Source organism: Nuphar pumila, chromosome 14 (genome assembly GCF_984573655.1).
Source record: "Nuphar pumila chromosome 14, dmNupPumi1.hap1.1, whole genome shotgun sequence".
NCBI classification, from domain to species: Eukaryota; Viridiplantae; Streptophyta; class Magnoliopsida; order Nymphaeales; family Nymphaeaceae; genus Nuphar; species Nuphar pumila.
The window spans coordinates 51,990,390-52,011,110 of NC_143262.1; the positions used below are offsets into that span (position 1 = coordinate 51,990,390).

The 20,721-nt window shown below is 39.3% G+C and overlaps 1 protein-coding gene across 2 annotated transcripts in view; it reads left to right on the forward strand.

Annotated features, from left to right (window-relative positions):
- LOC149816813 (CAAX amino terminal protease family protein) overlaps nt 1–20,721 on the forward strand; it is a 225,456-nt gene that overhangs the window by 14,699 nt on the left and 190,036 nt on the right. For both annotated transcript variants that reach the window (XM_089986587.1, XM_089986586.1), the window contains exons 2-4: nt 6,943–7,034; nt 8,758–8,865; nt 8,985–9,067. In XM_089986587.1, coding sequence (XP_089842713.1) covers nt 6,943–7,034; nt 8,758–8,865; nt 8,985–9,067 — 283 coding nt within the window. The remainder of the gene's footprint in view (nt 1–6,942; nt 7,035–8,757; nt 8,866–8,984; nt 9,068–20,721) is intronic.

Sequence of the window (20,721 nt, forward strand, 5' to 3'; positions counted from 1 at the left end):
TCTGACCAGATCTACAGAAATAAATCTATTCACAGTATGCCTTGATGTGATCAGATTCAGATCTGATCAGATAGTCCAAAGGCCAGCGATGATCAAGTCAAATCTGATCCAAAGAATTGACCAAGAAAAGATATGAAGAAGGTGAAGGACAGGGGAAAACAGGTAGAAGAAAAAGAAGAGAATAGAAGAAGCAGCATAAGGAAGAATATTGAGAGCTTAAATAAAATGGGAATGTACCTCGATGAAGATGTTGGCTCTGATACCATGGATAATTAGCCACGAGTCCTCTATAGCTGTGCATGAGACGAGAGGAAGAAAGACTAGGGTTGAGTAGAAGCCGATGCCCACATGAAATTGCTTTCTTGCATACTTAAAAACACATGTCATGAGCTTTTCATTTTTATTGGTTGGAAATGAACAAGGATGTTAAACAATTTTTGAAGTGTACAAATGAAATAAAGGTGAAACTATGGCAAATCTAGGTTTTTTGCCGCATTTGCCTATTTTGATTGAGGTGTGGTTTGCTTTGGTCGGCTGCTTCTTTTAAATGAGAGAAGTGTTAGAAAGTGACTTTGAATATTTTAGGTTCCATAATGAACCCATACACATGCACATTAAGTGCTAATATACCCACTTAAGGGAACAACACAAGCGCATCAAGTGCTAATACATAAACCCATAAAAGGGATAAATATGACTTAAAGTCATAAGTTGAATATTATTGAAGAAATAGAAAGAAGAGGGTAAAAACCCTATACAATAGAGCATAAGCTCCTCCAAGGAGTGAGAGAATTACAAGGGGAAAGCCCCTATTTATAATACAAGCAAGGAGCCACTTAGGGGGCTCCCAAAGGAGTCGTTGGGAGCCCCCAACGACTCTTTGGGGAGCTTCCCTAGGTGGCGCAAACCACTAAAAAAGAGAAAAAGAAAAAAGAAAAATAAAAGTAAAAATTACAAACATATTCCAAATGGAATATGCGTAAAACTGTGAAATGACTAAACTACCCCTATGCCTATAAATAGAAAAATATATATTATATATATAATTAGGATAATACATATGCATATATACCATATATGAATATGTATTATCCTTTATATATATAAAATATATATAAGATTACATAGGTTGAATGATACATTTTAACACCCCCCTCAAACTTTGCGTGGGGGAACGAAAAGATTCAAGAAAGCAGGAGGAAGACTTTCAAGGCTTCAAGAGCCTTCCGTACGAATGCCATTGCAAATGTCTTCCTCCAACGTCTTTAACGATGAGCACCTTCCATGATCTATCCAAGGTACTTCTTTTCCTCTTATCTTCAAGATCCTGTGGAACAACAACAAAGAAACAAGTAAAACATATCTTTGCACTTTACTCAATTGGAACATTTCTTAACAAGCTTAATTGAAACCATATCAGATGACACATCCGCAAAACAATGGTGCAAAAATATAACTTATGCATAGAAATTTGAACACATGATAGGATAATTATTTTAGCATGAAAAGTAAATTTAGAAAACCAAAGTTTCAAAATCATACATCATGTTAAAGAGTGAGCGGAAGCAAATTATGCGGAAATGAATTGCAAGAATGCATAATGCATTCATAAGGTCCAACATTGGACAAACATAACCCCATAATGGGGAATACCAAAATGGTCCACTAAGGGATACCACAATAAGCTTATGAAGAGGCATAAGCTATATATGCTTTATTGAATGAGGGCCTAAAAGGTCATAATGAGCATATGCATGTACTATCATGAAATGAATTAATCACTTAAAGAAAATCATTAATGAACATGCTCCAAATATACTTTAGTCAAATTGAACACGGATGCAAATATTCAAAAGCATGATGAATATGAATTTCAACAGGCTTTAACACGCATAGATCAACAATAGAGTTTTTCACATCTTTAGGGAGAAGATCTATGTCAAACAAATGTCATATATAAGAAATATGATTTGACTAAATATATTAAAGCATCCACCCAAGATTCAAAAATGAATATCATTTGAGACAAAAGACTCATTTTGCATATCAAATACAAAAGATGCCGAAAAACTGTAAGCACTTCATATATAGATTAAATACTAAAATATCAATTTGATTTAAAAACATATCATAGATATGATTCACTTGTATCTAAAAACACAAGTTATGAATGAAATTTTACAATTTTTAATAGTAGTTCATCCACTACAAACAACTACCTCATTAGTCCTCCAAAACCCGTAAATCAAGTGTATAAGCTACTAGATCAAGAAAATAAATAAAATGCCATTAAAGGTCAAATGACACACACTAAGGTGTGTAAAAATAACTCTTGTCTACATATAATAATACTTGAAATCAGTGCATCAACGACAAGAACAAGAGAATACACGCCAACATGGACAAAAAGCATCTCCTGTCTACGTAAAAATACACTCAAGATCAAGTATGTTCAGCTACTAGAACAAGATTATTAAGCCAACCATGGGCTAAAAACACAATACATTTCTTGTCTACATAAAATGACACTTGAATTGAATTAAATAAGCCAACCATGGGCATACAACTCAGCGACTAGAACAAGGACACAAATGTCAACATGGACTAAAGATCACACACCATTGTGTGAATCAACGTGCCTTGTCTACATATAATAACACTCAAGACAAGTGTGTTCAGCTACTAGACCAAGAGAGCAAAAGCCAACAAAGGGCTATCAACACACAAAGGTGTAATAAAATTCTTGTCTACATATGATGACACTTAGATAAGAGTTATAAAAGGAGAAGACTTTGAGGTAATAAAACTTGTAATGACAAACATATATATAAATCAAACCTTGAATCAATAGAACAATATTCTTCAAAAAAAATACCCATAAAAATAACATTTTGGAATAAACTATGTAAAAGTATCTTCAACAAGATACAACAACCGATAGAACAATATTCTTGAAAATAAATGTGTGAACATACGCACACCAAGAACATATGGATCACTTGTGCACAAAAGCACGAAATCACAAATGTGCAAATGCACTCATAATTTTCATAAACAATAAAAGGTTGGGCAATAATCTCTAAAACCTTGATTTTAATATACCTTAAAACATTTTAAGGTTTCAAACATCATATATCCATCACATTTATATATAAATAAGAGCATCCATAAGATCAATGGCCAACATTAAACTAGTGACACACTCATATACCAAATCATTCTAGAGTCCCAAGGTGCCCATAACTCACCTCAACCACCATCTATAATATGGTAAGTGGACAATCTAAAATGACATAACAACGAGTGAAACACTCATAATTAGAGATCATATACCAAATCATTTTAGAGTCCCAAGGTGCCCATAACTCACCTCAACCACCATCTATAATATGACAATTTGGACAATCTAAAATGACATAACACAAGGTGCCCTTAACTCACCTCAACAAACATCTCTAATATAAAAATAAGGCCAACACAATGATGCATTAAAAAAACATGTGATGGACAAATATAAATGCCACAAGACAATAAACACTTTAGGAATCATTTTTCAAAGAAAAGAGGATTGATTAAAAATTGAATCAAAGGTCCAATATAATCAATCACAATAATATGTTTTATAACAACAATTTTGCATAAACACGAATTATGCTTAATCTTCAAAAAAGTCATTTATACAAAAAAGACTTATTATGCAACTAACACAATTATGAAATATTAAGCAACATCATGCGTAAGAACCGATTTGGAATAATCAAAAAGTCAAAAACAAGCCTCAACTATGATAGATATAAAGTACAACTAAATGCATACCAAATGATAATAGATGCACTTTTATGCAATGCAAGATTTTTAAATGACAATAATCTTGAATGAGCAAATAACAAACTTAGGCCAATATAGGCATTCATAAAGATGGTGAAGTTTGAAAATCTTATGAAATCCACTATTGTAACTTAAAAAATGATGCTCACAACCAATCTCAAAAGATCCACAAAGGGTTACAAGTATTAATGAATCTTTGAAAGATATTATGCAAGGGAAAAGATACTCACAAACAATCTTCTCACAACAACCATGAAATCTTCATAAAAGAGCATATACTCACAAGAAGATTATAAGGACCAAAAGGCTCCTTAAAGAGAGCTCAAAACACACAAAATTCCCAAAGAAGGGGGAAACTCCACTAAAGTGAGAGAAATCCCAACAAAGAAGAATAATAGATTTGTTAAAAAACCTTATGATAAAGTAAGATTGTACTATGGCATAAATCTATAAAATTAAATATTTATTAAGGAAAAATTCAAAAAAACTCTTAAGTTTTATCAAAAAACATGACTTAATTCAACCGGAATTATATATATATATATATATATAAACTTTCTTAATTAAATGTTGCTCATATAAAAAGGACACATTAGGTAAGTGAATCAAAACTTATTAAGGAATTTTTCATATATGCCAAGCATTTTTCGAAAAACTACATCTCACAAACATTTTAATCTTAACATACCTTTCTTTAAAGACTTACCACATATAAAAGGTATTCTTATAAACAAAGATAGGTTTAAAATATAAATTCAAGGCTTCAATGGTCATAAATCTTTACCGACCCATTAAGTTTTGAGCAATCATATATCTAATTTTTTGCCAAACAAGTTATCATTTTAAAAATTTTCAAAGAAAAACATACGAAAAAGTATGTATATGAAAAATATTCAATAGAGTATCAAGTAACTCAAATTTTTATAAAAAGACATAATGACAAAGAGTACACATTAAAAAAAAAACATATTAAATTCTTCATACAATACTTAAAGAAATAGAATGCATACCGAATAACTTTTAGAAAAGAGAGAGAAATGAATACTTCACCATTTTTCTTTAAAACTTTCTTGAATACCACGCTTCCCGATGCACCAAAGAGCAACTCGATCTCAACCTTGCTCTGATACCATGTTAGAAAGTGACTTTGAATATTTTAGGTTCGATAATGAACCCATACACATGCACATTAAGTGCGAATATACCCACTTAAGGGAACAACACAAGCACATCAAGTGCTAATACATAAACCCATAAAAGGGATAAATATGACTTAAAGTCATAAGTTGAATATTATTGAAGAAATAGGAAGAAGAGGGTAAAAACCCTATACAATGGAGCATAAGCTCCTCCAAGGAGTGAGAGAATTACAAGGGGAAAGCCCCTATTTATAATACAAGCAAGGAGCCACTTAGGGGGCTCCCAAAGGAGTCGTTGGGAGCCCCCAACGGTCACATTTGTGACCGTTGGGGGCTCCCCAACGACTCTTTGGGGAGCCTCCCTAGGTGGCGCAAACCACTAAAAAAGAGAAAAATAAAAAAGAAAAATAAAAGTAAAAATTACAAACATATTCCATTTCGTAAAACTGTAAAATGACTAAACTACCCCTATGCCTATAAATAGAAAAATATATATTTTATATATATAATTAGGATAATACATATGCATATATACCATATATGAATATGTATTATCCTTTATATATATAAAATATATATAAGATTACATAGGTTGAATGATACATTTTAACAAGAAGCATCATAAATTTAAAATAGTAGAAGTAGATCAACTCAAAAGGTACACCCACCGTTATGCACTTGTTTCTTAAGAGCTTCTTCAGATAATATCAAATACCAAGATATATTGTGCATGATCAAGATCAAGCGGTCATTGGTTATATTTTGGGTGAAGAAATTGAGGATGAACCCTTATTCTACCTAGCACTACCTATCGTTTGTCAACAAAGAGAACATTTTCTGATTTACAGGTCTGCCAAAGTGCACAAAGAAGACTGTAAGTTAAAAGGGTGGACATTGTGTATTACATATTTTGATAAATCTGCATCAAGTGTAATCTTGCATGAACTAGTAGACTGGCTATACATTCCAAGTGAGAAGTTCAAGTGGTTGACTGTGTGTGCTTCGGCTTACTTTTCAGGCCTGCATGAAACTTTGTTTCACTTTTATAATTCCTGTAAGGTACTCATATAGGTGTGGTCAATGAAAGCATTAAACTTGTAAGATACACTTCATATTCACGCAGCATCGTTAGCGTAAATAGGGATATCAAATCACAACTAAAAGCCTCTGCCAGCAATAGATTGAAATTGGGTTGTTGAATGGTAAGGCAGCATGAGTCGCATGATAAAACAATGATTAAAGGTGCAGTTCATTTATCTGACTTGGTAATGGATAATGCTGCCTGAGGAACTCTTAAATCATTGGTATAACTATTTGCTTCATTTGTGTAATGTCAACCTTGAGAACAAGGTTAAGATAATGAGCATACCAAAATAAGGCTTAATTAAAGTGTGCACTTCGCACAGGCTTGTATATTAAGCAAAGTTATTTTCATTTTAGGCTTTATGAATTATTCAACAGAAGTTTTCCTTGGAGGTTATGGGTTTCCTTGAATTGACCAAATTTAACATCATACGAGTTACTTGATAGAGTTTGGTTCTTATTATAATGACCAGGGTATGCGACATTCAAATGTACCACAGAATAATAATTGGGTCCTTTCCAAGGTTTTTTTTTGCACAAGCACCAATACGACACACAAACACTTGTACAGGGACGCATAAACATACATAAATTTTTCATACATATGCTCATTTGGTCGTCGTGTGTAAATGAAGAAACTATTGGAATCTTATGAAACTTTGACATTCCTTTCTAAAATGATATGGGCAGGTGAAAAGGTAATTTAATTTATGAGAATTTTTGTCATTGCCTAAATGCATGAACTTCACTGATTGGTATATGGTTTTATTAAAAGCATGCAGTCTTTGTATGATCTGTCAAAAATTTGAATTATTTGTGTCACTAAGTGATTAGTTGTGAGGTCCATCCAAACGAGGAGTTTGATTCGTTATTAACATCTTATCATGATCAGGACTCAGGACCAGAGTGGCCAATCTTTAGGAGATGGGAAGTTCCTTGGAAATGGCAAACAGTTGTTCTCACTATGTTTGGATGCGGATTGAGGTAAACTTTGTTAATTCCTTTTTTCATCTTCTATTCAAACAAGTGAACTGTAAGGTGATGCATAGCAAGCTTTTGCATGAGACTGTGGGAACATGATGCAGGAGCTGGAGTGGAAGATGATTTGGGTCCATTGGATCATTTTTTATCCACATTTTAATTTGATTTTTTTCATAGATTGTATTTGGAAATTGGATCTATATTGGATCCATATCTAATTAGGATGCTTATCTACATTAGGAGACTTATCTTATTTAGTGTTTATCAGAATTGGAAATTTCTCATCTATACGTGGTTGAGACCAGAGTTACCGGAAGCGCCTAGCTAAAAGGGGAAGCGCGCTTCGGAAGCGCGAAACGTCGCGCTTCCGAAGCGTGGGGGGAAGCGTCCCCCTTTTTTGGGAAGCGCGCTTCCCTTTAATGGGGGACGCGCTTCCCTTTAATGGGGGACGCGCTTCCCTTTAATGGGAAGCGCGCTTCCCCCACGCTTCCCCATCGCTTCCCCAACGCTTCCCCCACGCTTCCCCCTCTCTTCCCCTGTTTTTTCAAATTTTTTGTATTTTTTATTTTTTATTTTTATTTTTTTCGCTTCCCCCTCGCTTCCGAGACGCTTCCTAGGTCGCTTCCGAGACGCTTCCTAGGTCGCTTCCGAGACGCTTCCCGAATCGCTCCTAAGTGGTCCCACGCTTTCCCGCTTCCTAAAATTTTGAAAGTGCCTCGCTTCCCGCTCCCGCTTCCCGTATCGCTTCCCGCTCCCGCTTCCTCAACTGGCAACCATGGTTGAGACATCTTGGAGTTTAGGCAGTTCAGATTGATATGGGAAAATTTATTGTTATTTAAATTTCTCTTTAGTTATTATTCTTTCTTGCTTTTCTAGATAATGGTAGATATTTTGTAGAATTCCTTAGATAATTCTTAGTTGTGGTTAGATTTTTCTGCAAATTCGATATTGGGTTTGCATCAGAACATCAAATGATTTTGTAATATGTGGTGGCAATCTATTTGTCGAAAGAAGCAGTTTCAAACAGTTCGACCAAAACAATTTAACCATGTGTTAAATAACTATGCTTCCTTGGATTGTTGCCTATGTTTTAATTTCTTACAATCAACACATGAATGAGGGTGTACAATGAAACATAAGAGTATTACATGCCATTGCTTTATATCATAGTTTGTGTATGTTTATGAATAAATAGAAATCATTGGTGTCTTTAACGGTGATCTTTCTTTACATAGGCTGCTCTTTCTTTGTTAATCGTATGTTTATGTCTTATACACTGTCACATTGATGTGGATACAGCAACAGGACATGTTGCAGATATGCTTTGTGTGACACGACATTTCTCAAAAATTAGGACACAGGGACATGGCTGAACACACATGCAAATATGTGTGTATATTATTTTTAACTTAAAGCAGTCAAAGATGAATATAATCTCAAGTGCAAACTCTTGAAACTCGCTATAATTGAAAACTTCAAATAATAAAACTAATTTGAAAATTAAATATAATGTGATAGATGACAAATTTAAAAAAAACACATAAGTGAATACAAAATAAATAATCAAGATTGTAAAAGGAGATCAATATTCTTAATGACACAATGTGACTGTCCATTAAGTGTTCTGGTGTGTCACGAGAGTCATGTCATGTCAATACAAGATACACATTCTAAGTGAAGTGTCAGTGTGACATAGCTGGTACAACACTAAAATTATTTTTGGCAGTTTTGTTTTGACAGGATTAGTACAAGCATCAATAACACCTTATCTTGGACTTGATGTTGGGAAACTAAGCTTGGATGAGAAGGCAGAAGTACTATTTGTGGATCAGTTGTATGAAGAACCATTACCCTTTTTCTCTCTCCACTCAGAAATGGTGCCTTTGAATGGGGGTTTCATTTGTTAGGAAGCGGCATTGACATTTTATTCATTTGTGATATTGTTTTCTGCAGCATTGTAACGGCCATTGTACTTGGAGTTGTATATGGTATCACCAGCACTTTCAAGCCTCTTCCGGATGATATCTTTTGTTACAGTAAGTGTGTTTTACTGAATCCAGACTACACTGGAAATATTAGGTTCTCTAAAAGTTCTCATCTGTGTCATTCAAAGTAGCCTGGTATGATTTTCTTATGCCAACAACCTGCTGTGCTCAGACTATTTCGGACAGAAATTACCAATTAAAATAGAAATTAGACAAGCACACATTTTAGGTTTAAATCATAGTCACCTATATCGTTCAAGGTAATTTCTCGGCGAGGTTTTTTTCTTGGATATTTTCAAAAAGTGATTTTTCTCGGGAAAATCTCAGGAGCTTTAAAAATTGGAAAAATTTAAATAGTAATAAGAAAGATAGGAAATAATAGGTTTTCTATTATTTTTATTGCAAAAAATATAAAGGAACAATTGGAAAAGTTTTTAAAATATAAAAGAAAAAAAGATACTTAAAATATATAAAAAGATGTTTTTGAAAATATCGGGAATATCAGGAAAATATTGTGATATTTTCATTTCTGGCGATATTTTGAAATTCTCGGAAAAATATTGCCTGACCTTGAAATACCGATAATATCATGATATTTTCAAAATATCAGCGATATAAGTGACTAATTGTTTAAATATACTTCATCAAGGAATTATATCCTCTTGTCGGTCTTGCACTTAATGTTAGTAGTGGACCCAAAAGATTATCGCTTTTTATCATGAAATTGTTTAGGTAACTATACGGATTTGCTAATAATGAAATCTAGCCATGCATCACAAAACTATTCACTTGCCTAAACTACATAAAAAGGATGTTTTGCCTAAATCACACAAACATATTGATACATAAGACCATTGATAGCCTGACTTTGGGTTGCTATGTTTAAATACATAAATAGTTAGTTCAAATTACAATTTCTACTAAACTCATCAAAAGTGCAGCCAACATTATTGCCATAGATTCCATGCAGTCTAAATTGGTTAAATTGCTAAAACAGAAAATATAAGTGTCTTTTGTCACTCTTAAAGTTATCTATGAAATGGTTGTCGCCCGCCTAATCATTTCATGCTTTGTAAAAGGGAAAAAAGATTTTTCTTTTCTTGGGTCCAAACCAAAATGAAAGAGCTCCAAAAAAAATTCTTAAGGCCTAAACAAATTTCCATTGCGGAATCTCAGGGTTCAATTAGCATTAATCCCATGGCCAAGAAAGAGGAGAGACCATTGAATGCAACAATGTTAGACATCTCATCAACTTCAACAAAATTGATGGACTTGAAGAAGGTCCTGCATTTGATATCCTACTGATAACTGCCACTCCCATTGTAATGCCCCAAAATCGTGGACTTGAAACCTTTTATGAAAAAAGTTGAAAGCTTTGAAATCAATCATTTATCAGAGTTTAAAACAGAAGTTCAGCGGAAGATCAGGTTCAAAACAGCAAGTCCCTAGACTTTGGGCGCATTACACCATAAATGCAGACTTCCCCTTATAAACCGATTGAGAGTTCAACTACATATTGAAATGAAATGAAAAGAAGAACCACGTTTTGGTAATACAGTTTTAGAAATCCAAAGTTTAAATCAAAAGAGATGCTTTCAAAGAAACTTTATACCACATCTATCAAAAGTGTCCCCAGGAGCGCAACGTCAGGAAAGAGCCTTGCCTTGAACGCATCGCGTCATCATGCCATCGCAAGCCAATGAAATGGGTCAGTCTACAACAGACTAGTAGGGGTGCAAAGGACAAGAAAGAACAAAAGCTGCAATAAGTAAGGTAAACGCTAGCTCAAGCAGGAACAAGCAAGACTAATATGTTGTAGAGTAAGCAAGGCTATAGTAAGGCAAACAGCTACGTACACGAGCAATAAAGATTATAGTGCTAAACAAGCAACTATAGCAATCCCACAGATATAATAGGTGAAGAGTAACTAACTTTATCCACCAGTCAAGCAAAGCAATTGCATAAGACAAGTATTCATAGCAACACTCGTACTACATAAAAGTATCATTATATGGTTTAGTCTATCGGCCAGTAGTTATGATAAGCAATCATGTAGCAGTTATATCACAATATATAACAACTAGCGTAATGCTAGGATTATAAGTAATTGACTAGTATGAGAAGCTAGTCATTACTTAGAAGAACTGCGCAAACAGTTTAACCAACAAGGGTAACGCCTCGACAGGCGTACCTAGCTCAATGAGTAGCATATCGAAGTACCGAGCTAACAAGCAAGCAAGCAATGAACGTCATAACACGCATATCTCATGATCATGTGTATAAGTTATATCTTGTGTCATTATTGAGCAGGCCGTTGTGGGTACACACAAGGCAAATCGTAGAAACAACCGAGATCGATTCGGGGGTCTGTTATGCTATGTATTTTATTATACCCCGAATTACTGACTGAGTCCGCTTCCTGAGGGGACAACCAGTGACCAAGAGAGTAAATCCCGAAAGGCAAACAAAGGCTCAATGAATGCGCATCCGAACTTCTGCAGAAGTGGCCTGAAGGGTTCCCCTAACCTCCGATGACTGGGGAAGGTCGGATCTTTGCCCGAGATTGCCATTAATGACTGTCCATCGGAGTTTTGTACCATCTGTCCTCTCTCTTGATGAACCATCCCGAATGAGCACGACGGAGGGTTTCTTAACCACCGTCCCATTCTACATGCTCTGGTCTTTCAACCCAATCGAGCATCTTGCCGGTGAAGGCACATGATTATTATTTAGGTGAGTTATACGCGTCATTGCGCGTTCGAGGCAACGACACAATTCTCTTCCTACTCACCGCAGTACGCATCGTACCTATTCAAATGTGCAATCATGATGAAGAGGGTCAATCCATAGTGAGGGTAAAAACATCACTCTTGTGATCTCAAACACGTGCCATTGCACGTTCGATGCAAACATAGACCTCTCATCCTACTCATCGTAGTACGCAATGTACTTCTTCAAAAGTACAACCACGATGAGAGGGGTACAGATCTCTCACAGGAAATCCCAACACTTTTGCTTTACAGAAGCTCACAGAGAACGCATTCCAGTTCCAACTTATCGTGCTTGGGTTCTTTAGACAATCGCAAGCATTCTGCTTATCAGGCAAAACATAACAGGATTAGCTCAATGTGTCAATACACGCTTAAAGGTTACTACAGACTTTTCGTCCTACTCTTCGTAGTCCAAGAATATAATACGTGACAAAGAGTACAACTACAAGAGGAACATGGATTCCTCGTAAGAGATCCAACAATACCTTCACAAAGAAAGGAAGGTGCTACAATCTTGGTTGAACCAGAAAGCCTAGAAACTAGGTCTCGTATCAAAGGCGAGGTAACTTCGATCTAGCGATGGCGCAAGTACCTCGCTAAGATACTTGCCCTACTCATGCACAGGTTTCTAAACAAAGCTATACATCCTTGAAAGTAGGTTCGTACCTAAGACCATCATCTTTGGAGAACCGAAGTGCATAAGTGTGTGTCGTGACCTTTAAGACAAGTGAAACGATATACACGATACACTTGAAACTACACTCAGGAAGTGCAAGCTGACAAGGGGCAAACCCGTGCACATACCAATACAATGGCAAATCGAGAGGCAAGGCTCGATGAGCGAAGCTGCACCGTGATGATAGAATGCTAGAACTACACACGAGGTATGAGATCATACCTCGATCATCGAGACACACAAGCAAGCAACAACTCATGCAACTCATGAAGTAAGAGATCCTATATGGACTACGTAGGAAAGGTAAGTGCAAGAGCAAGCACGACAACATGGAAAAGTAAAGTACGAAGAGTAAAGCATGAAGCAAGGCCATGACGCATAAAGCGCGGGGCAACAAGTAAATGCAAGAAAGTAAAGTGCATGAGCGTAAAGGAGGTCCAGGACTTGCATCCTGGAGAACAAGGCAGACATATACAAGTAAATGCCAGGGCGCAAAGCGCGGGGCAGCAAGAAAGTAAAGTGTGGGAAAGTAAAGAGGACAAGGATCACAAAACCGTGTCTTTGAGTTAAAATACATGAAATGTAAAGACAATAATGAAAAAGTCTAGGCACATATAGCGCGACGGCGACAAAAAGGAAAGTGCGAGAAAGTAAAGAGGACAAGGATCGCGAAACCGCGTCCTTGAAGGTAAATACATACGTATATACATTATATGTATACATATTCATCCTCTTTTAGTTATCTTTCTAATTTTAGCATTTATCAGTTCATCGTCCTTTCACGCAAGAATCCCCTACCTTAAGGGGTTGCGGGTCCTCGTACGCATGCAGCGTAAGCAAACAAGAGCTCGAGCCACAGAGGGCGAGCTGGATCCACCGTTCAAGCTGGAGAGTTTGGAACGTTAGTATATGCCGTAATAGAAACGAGAAGCAAACGCAGCAAGGTCTCCTGCCTGTAGGAGGCAAATGTAGGAACTCTGCATCCTGGAGACAAGGGTGCCAGAGGCAGGGGCCTCAGCCCTGCTTGGCAGCAACAACAGCAGATGCAGAGAGCTGGAGCTCCCTGTCTGCCAGAACAAAGAAAGGCAGGGGAGGGAGCAGAGGCTCCCAGCCACGCCTGCCGCATCAAGGCAGAGGGGGGACACCCCCTGTCAAAGCACGAGACAGGGGCACAACCCTTTGCCGGCAGCAAGAACAAGGCAAGGGGGCAAAACCCCTCGCCGGAGAACAACTGGGGTGCAGGGGGCAAGCCCCTGCTGGCAAAACGCAGGAAACAGGGGGCAGAACCCCCTGCCGAGGAACAACAAAGAGTGCAGGGGGCTCCGCCCCCTGCAGGGGAAACAACTGAAGGCAGGGGGGCGAAGCCCCCTGCCGAGAAGCAACACAAAGGCAGGGGGACCTCGCCCCCTACCGAGAAACAACAGGCGAGCAGGGGGCCTCGCCTCCTGCCGGCAGGCACATTGACAGGGGGCAGAGCCCCCTTCCGCCACAACAAGGGTAGGGGGGAGCAGAGCCCCCTGCCAACCCAATAAAGTGAGAAGGGACGAGGGGTGACAGGGCTCGAACGGTCCCTGTCGACACACCCCGAAAGCCCAAGGTGGTGGCAGGGACTCGCTCCCTGCCGACCCACCAGAATGCCAGGTGGCAAGGAGGGGACAACGAGGAGGGGTGCTGGACACCCCTCCCCTTCTGGTGGACCCAGAGCCACCCACGATGGTGGCTCTGGTCCACCACCATCAAACAAGCAAAAAAAAAAAGGGGGTGGGGGGTAGGGGGCAGAGCCCCCTAACAGAGGACTCAGGAGGTAGGGGGTAGAACCCCTTGCCAAAAACAGTAAAAAGCGACAGGGGGTGGAACCCCCCTGCCGATGAGAGGCGATGACGGGGGCTCTGGCCCTCTGTCGATCGACCCCTCACAGAGAAGAAAAGAAGCAAAGAAGAATGGAGGGTTTACCTCCAAAGGCGGCAGCAATAGGGGAGTCGAAGGGGGTTCTCGGGTTCGCGAGGCCGGTGACAAGAGGAGACGATCGTTGGCAGCTTCAGCACACAGGTCGCAAGAGGTGGCTGGCGGCGGGTCGCCGTCGTCGGCTCGAAGAGGGAAAAGGCCGACGGTGACGACCCTCGCTCAAAGGGGGAGAGGCGAAGACTGGCGACGATCGTCGACAGCTGAAGGGGAGATAGCAGAGGGGTGGTGGCGACGCTCGCCGGCGGCTGCAACACCTAGAACGAGGGCAGCGATCGGGGACGAAGGCGGCCGGATGGAGCTGCTCGCCGGCGTCTCCAGTCGCCGACGACAGTGCGAGGGAGACGAAGCAGGGGAGCGAGAAAGGAGAGGGGTTATGCCCCTCGCCCGAGACGCCTGTGACTTTTTAAAGTCACAGGCTTCTCGAACGATCGAGAAGCCGGGTCCGAGTTCGGGCTCGGGTCCGGGTCCAACTCGGATCCGGGTCTGACACAGCGGTCGAGACCCCCGACACGTGTCTGACACGTGCAGGGCACGTGTCTGACACGATTTTTTTTCCACGGGTGTTACATCCTACCTCCTTTAAAAGAATTTCGTCCTTGAAATTTCATAGGAAAGTGATCTGCCTAGACCGCAGCTTAAGGGAACTAGGTAGATCAGGATGCACGAGCGCACACGAGCCCCCAGACACATAAGCTTCTGAAGGGATCAGGACAACACATAATGTGTCCCAGAGAAAGGTTCGAAGCCTGCAACTTGATCGAACAACTCGTATGTGTGAATTCATTATAAACTTGTCTTCGTAAGAGTTCATAGAGAGCCATAAATAGAAAAAGAGTTTAGTAGAAGGCTATAAGAATGCTTATTTGCTATCTTCAAGGATGAAGAAACACAACGAGTCATCAAAGAAAATGAATCTAGTAGAAGACCATAGGAAAGGTTTAATCATTAACTTCTACTTGATGCGATAAGGGATAAAGAGACAAAACGAGACATTGCTCTAGTTTACGTTCCTTGAACGAGGTCTCTAAATCATCATCAAGACGTCGTGTGTCACTCACAACTTCTAACAAACTCTGCGTCATGAATAAACACAATCTATTCTCTCTCAAGGCTATCATGACTCACTTAAGGCATCATACTTCTTCAGAAAAGCTCACCCTTCCACAGAAGGTCTAAAACATGATCAAGATCTAAAAATCAATAAAGATCTAATTCGCACATCTGAGCTGGACATATAATCATGCTAAAACAGAAAGCCAAATCTATAGATTCATAACTGGCTATACTCATCAATCAATATCAGAAGATCAATACTGCTCACCATAACTTTTCATGGAAATCAAAATCCACAAGTTCCCCGCTGGACTTCCTGATCTGGGAAGCGTACGACCTCACAAAGAATCACCGCCCTAGATGGTATACCTGGTCTTGGATGATACACTTCTTCACGGTTCACCGTCTCCGCGGCTCTTCTCTCTTGGACAGTGTATACCCTCACAAAGATTCTACCACTCTAGCCGGGTTACCAGATCTTGGCCATACGTACCCTCACAGAAAACCTTTGGGAAACCAATCCTCAATAATGCCATAATCAATGAAATTCATTACGATACACACATCAGCACAAATGACCGCTCACAAGGTTGATAGCCACTAATAATCAACAAAGGTCCACGCCGGATCACCTGGTATGGGAAAATATACGACCTCACAGGGAATTACCGCCCTAGATGGTATACTTGGTCTTGGACCATACACTTCCTCACAGTTCACCGTCTTTGAGGTTACCAGATCTTGGACAATGCACATCCTCACAGAATTCTACCACTCTAGTCGGGTCACCTGGTCTTGGTAATACACCCCCTCCTCGCAGATAATCCATTGGAGACCAAATCCTCAACAGATACCATACACAGTGATACATGCATCAATACAATTGACTGATCAAAACAATTGACCGCACTCAGGGTCAACAACCACCAATATGGGCACAAGCATACATGCCAGCAATATGCATCGTATCACTTCTCATGGCAAAGCAAAACACAGAATCACACATTCTTCCAACAAGGTTCCACGAACCACAATTATGTATCGAATATAAACATTCATCGATGCTCTCAACAATTCTTATCACGTGGCATATCAATCACATCATACTGAAGCTATCATTGGCACAAGGAACATTACAATCCTCAAATAGAACCTCAAAGCATGCGCAATCAAAGCATGATTTCTATACACAGAAACACACAAATAGTATATTATGAATCAACTAAACTTCAACTTACGAAATTCATACGGAATCCAATGAATTCACAGGATTCAAGTTATATGTGCAAATAAGACAATTCAAATCATTGCACCATCATATGCATTCACAATTCTTACCTTAAAGCACATCGCATTCGACCACTTCACCGTGAAACACACACACATATCTACAAGACAACTTTAGTCCAATATTCATGATATTCGTCAATCATGCTATACAAGGATGATATAATCAAACAACCAATCATAATGTGAATCCCTCTGCAACACAGTTATGTAGGTGTGATGTATCATCAAAAACTAATCGTTTGTAGTCGTGAGGTGTCCTTCATCTAAATGATCTAAACTAATGATTTTGTAGGCGTATAAGTCAACCACCTAAAAGTAAAAAACTGATCATTTGTAGGCGTAACAAGTCAACTACCCAAAAACTAATCAGTTGTAGGCATTACACGTCATTCACCTAATAAGCATCATAATCATTAAGATCACAAAGACACCAAAGTCATACGTAATTCCATTGATAAGCTTTGACTTAACAAAAATACGTAACAAAACATACAAAAAGTCTTAAATTAAGACTATGAAAGGAGTCTATTCGATGATTTCTATGTGTTCTGTCATAGGAGAGTAGACATAGGTCACTGCCTGAGTAGTTCATGTTGCTATTGCTGAGGAGGTTGGGGCGTACTGCCCACTCGCTGGAGGTCATCGACCTTCTTTATGCGACAATCACGGATAAAGTGGCCCATTCTGCCATAATAAAAACAACCACCCGAGTCTCGGGGACATGCCTGTCCATGGTGAACACGATTGCATCTCAAACATTTTGGGTTTAATGGTCGTTGAGGTTCATTTTCTTCATTTAGTTTCTATCTTTTAGTAGGTCGACGCTTGTTGTCAGCACTATCTTCGACAAACTTTTTATCACGACGTTGATTAAAGTGGCATTCTTCAGCAGAAAGACCAACTTTCTGCAAAAATTACAACCATCGGGGTTCCGAGGGCACATAGGATCAGACAAACATGAGGGCTGACACTTCGCCCTAGGTTGGTGATCTCGCAACCAACCCATCAACCTTATGATCCAAGTTCTGGACCATCGCTTGGAGCTGCTCAACTGCTCCGGTTAATGCGTCTATAGATTTGATCACTTCATGGAACGCCATCTAAGCAAAAACACATTCTTTAATTAAAATAAATGCACAATAATTTAAGAGAAATAATACTCACAGTGCGATGTAGATGACGGATGATCAAGGATTACCACTTTCCCTATTACTCTGATACAAAAAGCTGTAACGCCCCAAAATCGTGGACTTTAAACCTTTTATGAAAAAGGTTGAAAGCTTTGAAATCAATGATTTATCAGAGTTTAAAACAGAAGTTCAGCGGAAGATCAGGTTTAAAACAGCAAGTCCCTAGACCTTGGGCGCATTATAACATAAATGCAAACTTCCCCTTACAAACCGATTGGCAGTTCAAGTACATATTGAAATGAAATGAAAAGAAGAACCACGTTTTGGTAATACAATTTTAGAAATCCAAAGTTTAAATCAGAAGAGATGCTTTCAAAGAAACTTTATACCACATCTATCAAAAGTGTCCCCAGGAGCGCAACGTCAGGAAAGGGCCTTGCCTTGAGCGCATCGCGTCATCGTGCCATCGCAAGCTGTATAACCTGTTCACTACCTGCCCATGAAATAGGTCAGTCTACAACAAACTACTAGGGGTGCAAAGGACAAGAAAGAACAAAAACTGTAATAAGTAAGATAAACGCTAGCTCAAGCAAGAACAAGCAAGACTAGCAGATCTAACCAAATATGTTGTAGAATAAGCAAGGCTATAGTAAGGCAAACAGCTACGTACACGAGCAATAAAAATTATAGTGCTAAACAAGCAACTATAGCAATCCCACAGATATAATAGGTGAAGAGTAACTAACTCTATCCACCAGTCAAGCAAAGCAATTGCATAAGACAAGTATTCATAGCAACACTCGTACTACATAAAAGTATCATTATATGGTTTAGTCTATCAGCCAGTAGTTATGATAAGCAATCATGTAGCAGTTATATCACAATATATAACAACTAGTGTAATGCTAGGATTATAAGTAATTGACTAGTATGAAAAGCTAGTCATTACTTAGCAGAACTGCGCAAACAGTTTAACCAACAAGGGTAACGCCTCGACAGGCATACCTAGCTCAATGAGTAGCATATCAAAATGCCGAGCTAACAAGCAAGCAAGCAATGAACATCATAACACGCATATCTCATGATCATGTGTATAAGTTATATCTTGTGTCATTATTGAGCAGGCCGTTGTGGGTACACACAAGGCAAAACGTAGAAACAATCGAGATCGATTCAGGGGTTTGTTATGCTATGTATTTTATTATACCCCGAATGACTGACTGAGTCCGCTTCCTGAGGGGACGACCAGTGACCAAGAGAGTAAATCCCAAAGGCAAACAAATGCCCAATGGATGCGCATCCGAACTTCTGCAGAAGTGGCCTGAAGGGTTCCCCTAACCTCCGATGACTGGGGAAGGTCGGATCTTTGCCCGAGATTGCCATTAATGACTGTCCATCAGAGTTTTGTACCATCCATCCTCTCTGTTGATGAACCATCCCGAATGAGCACGACTTAGGGTTTCTTAACCGCCGTCCCATTCTACATGCTCTGGTCTTTCAACCAAATCGAGCATCTTGCCGGTGAAGGTGCATGATTATTATTTAGGTGAGTTATACGCGCCATTGCGCGTTCGAGGCAACGACACAATTCTCATCCTACTCACCGCAGTACGCATCGTACCTATTCAAATGTGCAATCATGATGAAGAGGGTCAATCCATAGTGAGGGTAAAAACATCACTTTTGTGATCTCAAACACGTGCCATTGCACGTTCGAGGCAAACATAGACCTCTCATCCTACTCATCGTAGTACGCAACGTACCTGTTCAAAAGTACAACCACGATGAGAGGGGTACAAATCTCTCGCAGGAAATCCAACACTTCTGCTTTACAGAAGCTCACGGAGAACGCATTCCAGTTCCAACTTATCGTGCTTGGGTTCTTTAGACAATCGCAAGCATTCTGCCTATCATGCAAAACATAAAAGGATTAGCTCAATGTGTCAATACACGATTAAAGGTTACTACAGACTTTTCGTCCTACTCTTCGTAGTCCAAGAATATAATACATGACTAAGAGTACAACTACAAGAGGAACATGGATTCCTTGTAAGAGATCCAACAATACCTTCACAAAGAAAGGAAGGTGCTACAATCTTGGTTGAACCAGAAAGCCTAGAAACTAGGTCTCGCATCAAAGGCGAGGTAACGCCGATCTAGCGATGGCGCAAGTACCTCACTAAGATACTCGCCCTACTCATGCACAGGTTTCTAAACAAAGCTATACATCCTTGAAAGTAGGTTCGTATTTAAGACCATCATCTTTGGAGAACCGAAGTGCATAAGTGTGTGTCGTGACCTTTAAGACAAGTGAAACGATATACCCGATACACTCGAAACTACACTCAGGAAGTGCAAGCTGACAAGGGGCAAACCCGTGCACATACCAATACAATGGCAAATCGAGAGGCAAGGCTCGATGAGCGAAGCTGCACCGTGATGATAGAATGCTAGAACTACACACGAGGTATGAGATCATACCTCGATCATCGAGACACACAAGCAGGCAACAACGCATGCAACTCATGAAGTAAGAGATCCTATACGGACTACGTAGGTGTAACGCATGACTCACGAGGCATGGGGTTGCACCTTAGTAGATCGATAAACATAAGCAAGTAAAGAAGCATACGACAAAGATGAGAATGCATGCACGAAGGACAACAACAAGATAAGGACGAACACATGAAAAAGGTAAGTGCAAGAGCAAGCATGACAACATCAGAAAGTAAAGTACAAAGAGTAAAGCATGAAGCAAGGCCATGACGCATAAAGCGCGGGGCAGCAAGTAAATGCAAGAAAGTAAAGTGCATGAGCGTA